The 9476-nt window shown below is 62.4% G+C and overlaps 1 protein-coding gene across 2 annotated transcripts; it reads left to right on the top strand.

The window, feature by feature from the left end:
- The first annotated feature begins 458 nt into the window (after window positions 1–458).
- Window positions 459–5830, top strand: MARVELD1 (MARVEL domain containing 1). Of its 2 annotated transcripts, XM_030570568.1 has the most exons (3): window positions 459–1992; window positions 2659–3709; window positions 5124–5830. In XM_030570568.1, the coding sequence occupies exon 1, from the start codon at window positions 566–568 to the stop codon at window positions 1073–1075; it is 510 nt and encodes a 169-aa protein (XP_030426428.1). In that variant the 5' UTR covers window positions 459–565; the 3' UTR covers window positions 1076–1992; window positions 2659–3709; window positions 5124–5830. The 2 variants fall into 2 exon arrangements, with proteins under 2 accessions (XP_030426428.1, XP_030426426.1); XM_030570566.1 differs by having other exon boundaries at window positions 459–3709.
- Window positions 5831–9476: the final 3646 nt, after the last annotated feature.

Raw genomic sequence — 9476 nt, 5'->3', positions numbered from 1 at the left:
TGGGGACACCCGGAGCTGTGATGGGGCTGGGGACGCCTGGAGCTGTGATGGGGCTGGGGACGCCTGGAGCTGTGATGGGGCGGGGGATGCCTGGAGCTGTGATGGGGCTGAGGATGCCCAGTGGGGCTGGGGACGCCCGGAGCTGTGATGGGGCTGGGGACGCCCGGAGCTGTGATAGGGCGGGGGACGCCCGGCGGAGCTGGGGACCCCGGTGACGCGCTTGGGCCTGTAAGTGGAAGCGGCAGCCCCCAGGGCTCTGTCCGCACCCCGCAGCTGGACGGGGACGCGCGGCCCGGAACTCTCCCTGCGCCCCACCGAGCGCGCCCGGGCCCCGCAGGCAGCGAGAGGCCAGGCCGGGTGAGACGCTGTGCGGAGCCTGCCGCTCGCAGGGAGCCGCCGGCACGTCCCGGCTGGCCGGGCGGGGCGGGGCCGGGCCGAGGGCGGGGCGGGCGCCCGGCGCAGGAAGGACCGTTAGGCGCCAGCTGTTTGGCAGCCGAGCGCGGAGGAAGAGGCTGCCGGGACGCAGGGCCGGGGAGCGGCCCGAGGCCCCAGCGCTGCCGCCGCCATGCCCCCGCCCGCGCCGCCCGCCGCGCCGCCGCCCGGCCCGCTGAGCCTGCACCGGCCCTTCCTGCGCAGCCCGCTGGCCCCGCTGCGCCTGGGGCAGCTGCTCCTGGGCGCCGCCTGCTGGGGGACGGTGGCGGCCCACAAGTACGAGGGGGCGGCGCACTTCGCGCTCTTCGCCGCCGTGCTGGCCTGGCTGCTGGCGCTGGCGGTCACCGGGCTCAGCCTGCTGGGGCGCTGGGCGCTGCTGCCGCTGCTGGGCGCCCGCTGGCTGCTGGCCAACGCGGCGCAGGACCTGCTGCTGGGCGCCGGGCTGTACGCGGCGGCCGCGGGCGTCATGGGCCACAAGGCGGAGCGCCACAGCTACTGCAACCTGCCCGGCTACAGCCAGCCCTGCCTCTACCGCGCCTACCTGGCCGCCGCCGCCTGCGCCGCCCTGGCCGCCGCCCTGCACCTGCTCTCGGGCCTCTACTGCCTGGCGCGCCGCTGCCGGGGCCACCGCGACATCGTCTGAGCGCCGCCCGGGGCCCGGCGGGGACGGAGCCCCCCACGCAGACGGACGGGTCCTCTCTGCCCCTGCCGGAGACCGAGCGGCCTGCCCCGCGGCGGGGACTGAGCGCCCCCGGACGGACGGACAGAGCCCCCCCTGCTCCCCGCCAGGGACCGAGCGCCCCCGGACAGACGGACAGACAGAGCCCTCTGCCCGCTGCTGGGAACCGAGCGTCCCCGGACAGAGTCCCCTGCCCCCCGCCAGGGACCAAGTGCCCCCGGACAGACAGAGCCCTCTGCCCCCCGCCAGGGACTGAACGCCCCCAGACAGACAGACGGATGGACGGAGCCCCCTGCCGGGGACTGAACGCCCCCAGACAGACAGACGGATGGACGGAGCCCCCTGCCAGGGGCCGAGTGCCCCCTGACAGACAGACAGACAGAGCCCTCTGCCCCCCCGCCAGGGACCGAGTGCCCCCAGACAGACGGACAGACAGAGCCTCCCCTGCCCCCCGCCAGGGACCAAGTGCCCCCGGACAGACGGAGCCCCCTGCCAGGGACCGAGTGCCCCCGGACAGACAGACAGACAGAGCCCTCTGCCCCCCGCCAGGGACCGAGTGCCCCCAGACAGACAGACGGATGGACGGAGCCCCCCCCGCCAGAGACTGAGCACCCCCGGACAGACAGATAGACAGCCCCCTGCCCCCCGCCAGAGACTGAGTGACCCCAGACAGACAGGCGGATGGACAGACCTCCCCCCGCCTGACAGCTCCCCTAGCCAGTCAGGGACCTGCAATCCCTAGACAAAGGCCCCCCTTCCCTCCCCGGAGGACGGACGGACGGACGGACAGACACAGGCTATCCTCAGCCAAAGAACCCAAGCCCTGATCGCCCGAAGGTGGGGCTGCCAGCCCTCGGGCTCCCCCCTTCTGGCTCTTACAGGTGGGTGCTGGCTCTGGGTCTCTGCTCACTTGCTCCCCGGGGGCGGCTGGGCTGTGGGGCTGGGACAGGAGGGAGCAGGCCCCCATGGCTGTCATGGGAGGGGAGGGGAGAGTTCTGGGCCAGGGCCAGGGACAGCTCTGGCATCCCAGGAACCACTCCTAGCACCCATTGCCCAGCCAGGATGAGCATCCCAGCATCAGCCCCTCCCCAGGCCAGAAACGCCCAGGGAGAAGCCCTGATCTATGAGAACCGACTGCCCAGAGATCCCCTGTTCTGTGTGGGGGGGACCTCTCTCAGGGGCTGGGCCCTCACACTCCCCTGCCCCCACATGCAGCCCCTGCTCCTGCCCCATCTGTTCAGGGACAGAACTATCCCCCTAGCCCCAGATGCGGTCCCCACCTAGGCTGGGCGGATGGCATGTGGCGGGAAGGGGAGTCCAGTGCCAGCCCAGAGCCACCACCCCTCCCTCGGCCCTGCCCAGGAGTGGGGCCCCAGCAGGGCAATGCCATTGCTCACTGCTGCTGCCCATTCCCAGCCCTGACTCATGGGTGGGGGAGGAGGGAGCTGGGGCTGAGCCACGCAAGATGTTCCAGGCCTGGGTATGTCAGGGCAGCCTGGGAGCCCTCCTCAGTTCAGCCTCCTGCTCATGGGTGTGTCTCTCCGTAGTGCCGCCTTCTTTGCAGGGGGCACGCAGCCCCTGACAAGCTGTAGACAGGGATCGCCGCTCCTGCCAGGGAAATGCAGCTACCTCTGGGGTGGCGCGCAGCAGTCGTTTAATCGCTGTGCAGCTGGTGAGGACAGGAAGTGAAAGACACTGTGCCCAATTGAAGTTGCAGGGTGGGACGGATTTGAGGTTGGTGGAATTTAGCCCAATAAGGAAATTCAAGGGAAGGACAGGCAGGTTTCATAACCAAGCACAGACCTCTCCAAGACGGCTCCACTTTGGAAGATCCCCTGCACAGGGTTCCGCCAGCAGGGCAAGCCTGGCCTGTGCTGCTTGGGGCACAAGGGAAGTGTTGGCCTCCCTGCTCCGCGGGCTGATTCCACAAGTGGTGACTCAGGGCCGCGCCCCCGGTCCCTGGGCAGCGGCTGTGCCAAAGCCGTTCTGGGCAGCGCAGAGGAGCCCCAGTGCCTTCGATTTTTTACAGACTTCCACCCTAGTGCCATCGATCCCTGCGCTGTTCTTGCCCCCGGAGCTGGGCAGGCGTGACTTGCTGTGAAGGAGGCACAGAAGGACACTGGAGATGCAGCGGCTGGGGGCTGTGCCCTGTTTCAGGAAAGTGCCTTTCACCCCAGCGACCTCCAGAGCTCTGCGCAAAGGCAGAGGGAGCCAGAGGGTGGATCAGCCTGGCCTGGGGCCCTCCACCCGAAAGCTGACAGCTTGGGGAACTTGACCGGCTCCAGCACATCCTGGGAAAGCCCCAGCTCTGGCTCCTCTCCTGACCCCTCCTCCAGCCAGGAGGCCCCGGGGATGGACTGGCTGCGAGGGCTGGAACGGGGCTGCCAGCCAGGCCTGGAGGAAAGCTCCACTTTGGATGGAATTGTGCTGGGAAATTCATCTTTGGAGATTGCGCTGAGCCCAGCCCCAGGCTGCTCGGCACCCTCCAGGCCCTCTGGGAAAGGCCAGTGGCTGCAGGCTCCTGGACACCGAAGAAGCAGTGGCAGAAGCTGAGGGCAGATGACGCGGTGGAGCTGAGGGAGGGAGCCGAACCCAGAGGTGAGAGCTCTGTAGTGCTGGGCCTGGTGGGGGACGTGGGCTCCCCTGGAATCCCAGCCTGCTATGGGAGCTGAATGTCAGTTGTGCCACAGGCAGGATGTGGCCGTGTACTGGCACAGAGAGTCTGAGGGCTGGAGCCTCCAGTGCCCCACATCAGGGGGAGCCCCCACCTGGGAACAGGGCTCTTCTGGGCCTGGCCTGGCTGGGGTCTGTGCAGCATCCAGGGCAGGGCCAGCCGGGCCCGTGGGGCTCAGCTCCCCTGCAGCCTTTATCCGGCCGGGGCTCAGCTCAAACTCTCCCTGTGTGCTCTGAGCTGCAGGGCACAGGGGATTGGGAAGGGGCTACCTGCCCTGGCCTCACGGCCTTACACGGGGCTTCGATGCCCCCAGGTAGTACACAGTCTCGTTGGCAGTGCCCCCTTAATGTGCCAGGTCCGAGGCTCTGCTTTGCCCAAGGTGTGATGCAGTCGGGACTGTCTGTGTGGGGAGTGGGAGAGCAGGGGAGGACTTTAGGGGATGGATGATGCCAGGGCCTGTAACCTGAGCTAGGTAAGGGAGGGGAAAGGTCAACACCTTTGCCCGGGAAGGGGACAAAGGAAGGGAGTGGCAGGAGGGAAGCAGTCTGAGTTTGGGCTTGGGGCTGTGTGGGCGGAATTCAGGGTATCCTAGCTAGGATCCAAGCACCCTGAAAGCCCAGAAGGACTCGGTGGAAGGGTCCTGACTGTGCCTGCAAGCTCTGCTGTAACCTGCGTTCCTGTTGTCCAATAAACCTTCTGTTTTACTGGCTGGCCGAGAGTCACTGTGGGTCCCAGGAAGAGGGGTGCAGGGCTGCACTCCTCCACATTCCGTGACACAAGGGGGAGCTGCATACTCTGAGACAGGGTCCTCAGGCTGCAGTGCCCTGGTCTCCAAGTGGTGCTCCAGAAAGTCCAGACCCCAGGAGATAGTCTCCCCTTGGCAACCCTGAACACTTCTCCTGTGAGCTGCATGTGTCCATTCCGGCTGAAGCAGTGAGGCCTTTCTGAGCTGGGGCAAGGCCCTGGGCACTTCTGGCCAGGTGACTCTACACCTTCATGGGGGTGAGACAACAGAGAACAAAGGGCAAGGCTGAGGGGGCCTTTCTGACCCCTGGCAGCAGGGTTAACCCTTTGCTGCCTGTTTGGGTTTAAGGGCCAGGACCCCTACCCAGGGGAAAGCCCGCAGGCAGCACAAGGATTGCACGTGGCCTCTGGCTGTCGTTCTTGGGGTCCCAACACCCCATCATTTATGTCAATGACAGGAGCCACGACCCATCGGTGCCCTGACAAACAGGCAGCGGGGGCTGGGGGCAGAGCTGGGACTGGGGGGTGGAGGTTGGGGTTTGGGACTGTGGCTGGGGCTTGGCTGCTCAGCTCCTGACTTTGTTTCCCTTGCAGTTTGCTGAGGAGCCTGCTCCGTGGCTCCCGTACACAGGGCCTGGTGCTGGGACCTCCGGAGGCTGCCCTGGGCTGGAGGGAGCAGGCGAGGAGCCCAGGAGGGACTGGAGAGCCGCAGCCTCTGCTCATGGAGAGCCCAGCAGCCCCATGCTGCTGTGGGAGAGGACATGGACTGGGCAGATGTGTCCCTGCCCTGTACAGCCAGGCTTGCTCCCCATGTGCAGCGGACGGGCCCAGAGCTGCCTGGTGCCCGCCTGCCTCGTGCTCAGGCTGTGCCATGTTGCTCACGAATGGCCAAGCCCCAGCGCACTGGAGAGCCACGGGCCTCCACCTACTAGTGTCTTGCTGCCCTGTCTTTTCCCTGGGCATGTCCTGCACAGTGCCCTTGCCTCCCAGCTGTGCCCCCATCCCTCCCTTGGGGAGATCCCACCTGTCAGCACAGGACGTGCCACAGGCACCAGCCAGGCAGTCCTCCCCGGTGCCTGCGGATCTTTCCCATCTTCCCTGCCACTTGCAGCTCTGCGCATGGCCCCGGGGCCTGCTCTGCATGGCTGGGGCAGGAGCTGGCCCCGCTGTGTGACAGGGAGGGGCTCTGTCCCTGGCGTGTTTCCCAGGCCCCTGCCTGTTTGACTCGTGGGCCCAGCTGCACCCAGATCTCTGTTGTTTGCTGTGGATTCACCTCCCTAAATAAAGGGTTGCTGGTACGAGCTGGGGCTGTCTGTGTTGGGGTTTCATGTCCAGGGTCGGGCGAGGGAGAGGGGCTGGGAGAGTCACACGGGGGGTGCTCTGGGCAGGGGTTTCCCAGGAGCCTCAGGCTCATCACATTCCAACCACGCATCAGAGAGGTCTCAGACCTGCCCCCCCTCCAGCCCCACCGGGACCCCTGGCCCCTCAGCTCCGTCCTGAGGCTGAACATGCCCTGCCCTAGCAAGGGGGCCCTGCTGACCCTGACTGCCACAGCATGGTGTGGGATTGGGGGTCTGGCTGGGAGCTGGGCTCAGATCGTTGCTGAAGATCCCCATGACCCTCCAGGACCCAGCACAGCTGCTGGAGTCTGATGGGTGGGGCTGGGGCTGGGGCTAGCAAAGGGGCAGCGTCTCCTGTGCCATGCTCGGTGCAGCCCCCTGTGATCTGTGATTCCTCACAGCTGAGCCCAAGCCGGGCCGTGTGTCCCGGGGGGTTGACAGCCTCACCTCGGCTTCACCAGCCAGCCCCCACCCCCCGCCCCTTATGGCTGCCCCCTGTCAGTGCGCCGGCTGGGCTGGGTACCAGGGGCCCCTGCGGACACTGCAGCCTGCATTTGCTTCTTGGGGCCCCAGGCTGGGCTCCCCGAGAGCTGGCATGACTTGCCGAGGGCTCATGCAGGCCTGGTTTTATGCACTGGCCTCCTCGCCCCCGGCAGCTGAGCTCACGGGAGGCCAGGGCTCCCTGCCCCCACCCCACCTGCAGGACCAGAGCACAGGAGCAGCCTCACCTCCCCAGACACCCTCCCCCAGCAGCATGGGGCTATCAACCCAGGCCAGCCCCCACCACTAGGGCCTGCACCTGCGCCTGGGGAAGGCTGGCCGAATGGGGCAGGCGTAGGAAGCCTGCCAGACATCCCAGCAGGAGCATGGCACAGCGGCGGCGTTACCGAGTGCTCCTGGGCCAGCGGCATGGCCGCAGCGATGCCAAAGCAGGCCAAGCCCTGGCCAGGCCCCGTTCCCAGCCCCGCACGCCGGGACAGCCCATCTCTCCCAGTCCCAGTAGCGCCCTGAGCATCTCCAGGACTTTCCCCACGGCCTGGCTTAGCCCAGCGGCCTTGCTGTCTGCGTGGGGCCCCAGCTGCAGGGGTGGCTCCCGCCTGGGGCTGGCCAGGCTGCTGGGAGGGCCTGTGACGTCTGCTTTGCCAGGCAGCGAGAACAAGGCTGCAGTGAGGCAGCCAGAGCAGGACGGAGCCAAGTGGCCGCGTTCCACAGGCCCAGCACTTCCTGTCCTGGCTGCTGCTGAATGGGCTCCCTGTTTGCCAGGGGTGGGGGCAGGGGCAGGCTGCTGGGAGCTTGGGCACATGCTTGTGCTCCAGGAGGGGTGGGCACAGCCGGGGGAGGGGGCCCCAGGGGTGTGCCAGCTGGGCACTGGCAGAGCTGGGGCGGAGGAGGGGGGGAAGCTGGCCAAAGTCAGTGGCTGGAGTGCAAGGTCCCAGGGCCCACCATGTGCATGCATGTGTGTGTTCACACGTGTGTGTGTGGGGGGGTGATGCCTGCCAGGAGGTTGTTACAGGGGCAGCAATTTGCCCAGCCCCCCATCTGTTCTGGGGGTCAGGGTGATGGCAGTGCCCACCTAGAGCTGGGATTGCAGAGAAGTCCAGGTCCCGGGCAGGGACTGACCCGTGTGGCCTGGATGGTCGCCTGTCCTCTCACTGCAGAACCAGCTGCCTGTCACTCAAATCTCTCTGTGCCCAGACAAAACTACACAGGATCTTTTCAGGGGGCAAGACAAAGATGCCACATTTATTATGATAATTTGATTTATGACCAATAACTAATATCTTAATCCTTATACACATACATTATACCTAATACCTACACACACATTCACACACACATCCATCAGATGTTCTGCAGCTGCTGCATAGTTACCAGTCCTGGACATAGCTTGAGTTTGTGGCTTGAGTTTGCAGCTTGGGTTCGTAGCTTGTGGCGGTAACTGGCCAGGAAAGCTGGGCACAAGGACCAGCTGGGCTCTGTTGGGCCTGCCCCGATGCCCTTCCATGTTGGCAGCAGAATGTTACCCTCCAAAGTCTCCCATCTCACCCATCCTTTTTGTAGGTTTTAGTTTGAATCCAGAGTCTACAGGTCTTGCTGTGTCACGCTGCCTCTGAGTTTGGTGAGTCATCACCCGTCAATTGCAGGCCTGACTTTCAGCCTCTGTCCTAGCTTTGATCTTCCTTCTATTGTTCCTTTTCTGTTTAGGGTGGACTCTGCTTACTTTGTTAGGGTTCTTGTCTGCATCTTCAGCCGGTGGGGTTTGAAGTTTATTTCATCAGGACAGGCTGGGGCTGGAGGTTGATTCCATCATACATACATACCTCAGTCACACAGCTAAACTGAACTAATAAGAGTACAGCAGGGTTTGCAAAAATGAAGGTTGGAGGAAGCTTTTACAAAATGGAGTGAGTGTTTTAAAATGGGGTTTGGATTATAATATGGCAAAGAGTGAACAGAAGTTACAATATAGACAAGTGTAGTGGATGGCAACCAGTGAACAGATGTTACAATGTAGGCAAGTGTAGTGAATGGTGAACAGAAGTTACATGAATAAAGTGAACAATTAAAAACAATTTCATTTATCAGTTCTACACATGTCCTGGGGGTGCCTCCAGGGCCCCTGGGTGACGATCCTGCACTAGCTGTCTGAATGCCCATGTGCACAGAGGGAGCTGGGTGCAGGGTGGAGCATCCCCTGGCCACTGGGCTTCCCCTTCAGCTTGGCAGCTCCCTGCCCAGCACAGGGGCCTGCTCGAACAGCTTCCCTCCTGCAGTGGGGCTGGCAGGAGCCCAGCTCAGAGGCTCTCTTAGGAATCTGTTCTCGCTGGGGGTGGAGGAGTGATTAGAGCTGTAGACACACAAAGCCTTCCTGGGAAGAGGACTGGCCATGTGTGGCACAGTGCTGCTCACCCAGGGGGGAGGGCAGCTGGGCCTGGGCACAGGGCCTGGCTCTCCCCCAGCACCTCATGGAGCTGTTTCAGCTGTTCATGGTGGCTGTGAAATGCTCCCCCCAGGTGCTTAAGAGCCTTTGGTGAGGAACCTTATCAAAGGCTTTCTGAAAGTCCAAGTACACAATATCCACTGGGTCATCCTTCACATGCTTGTTGATCCCCTCAAAGAATTCTAGTAGACTGGTGAGGCATGATTTCCATTTACAAAAAACATGTTGACTCTAGGGCTGTCGATTAATCATAGTTAACTCAAAAAAATTAATTGTGATTAAAAAAATAATCACTATTAATCACACTGTTAAACAATAGAATACAAATTGAAATTTATTATATATTTTTGGATGTTTTTCTACATTTTCAAATATATTGATTTCTATTACAACACAGAATACAAAGTGTACAGTGCTCACACTATTATTTTTTATTAATATTTTCATGGTAAAAATTATAAACAAAAGAAATAGTATTTTTCAATTTACCTCATACAAGTACTGTAGTGCAATGTCTTTATGGTGAAAGTGTAACTTACAAATATAGATTTTTTTTACATAACTGATCTCAAAACCAAAACAATGTAAAACTTTAGGGCCTACAAGTCCACTCAGTCCTACTTCTTGTTCAGCCAATTGCTAAGATAAACAACTTTGTTCACATTC

The sequence above is a fragment of the Gopherus evgoodei genome, chromosome 7 (genome assembly GCF_007399415.2).
Source record: "Gopherus evgoodei ecotype Sinaloan lineage chromosome 7, rGopEvg1_v1.p, whole genome shotgun sequence".
Lineage (NCBI taxonomy): Eukaryota > Metazoa > Chordata > Testudines > Testudinidae > Gopherus > Gopherus evgoodei.
The sequence above is the reverse complement of the archived record's forward strand: the minus strand, read 5'-3'. Positions and strand labels throughout refer to the sequence as shown.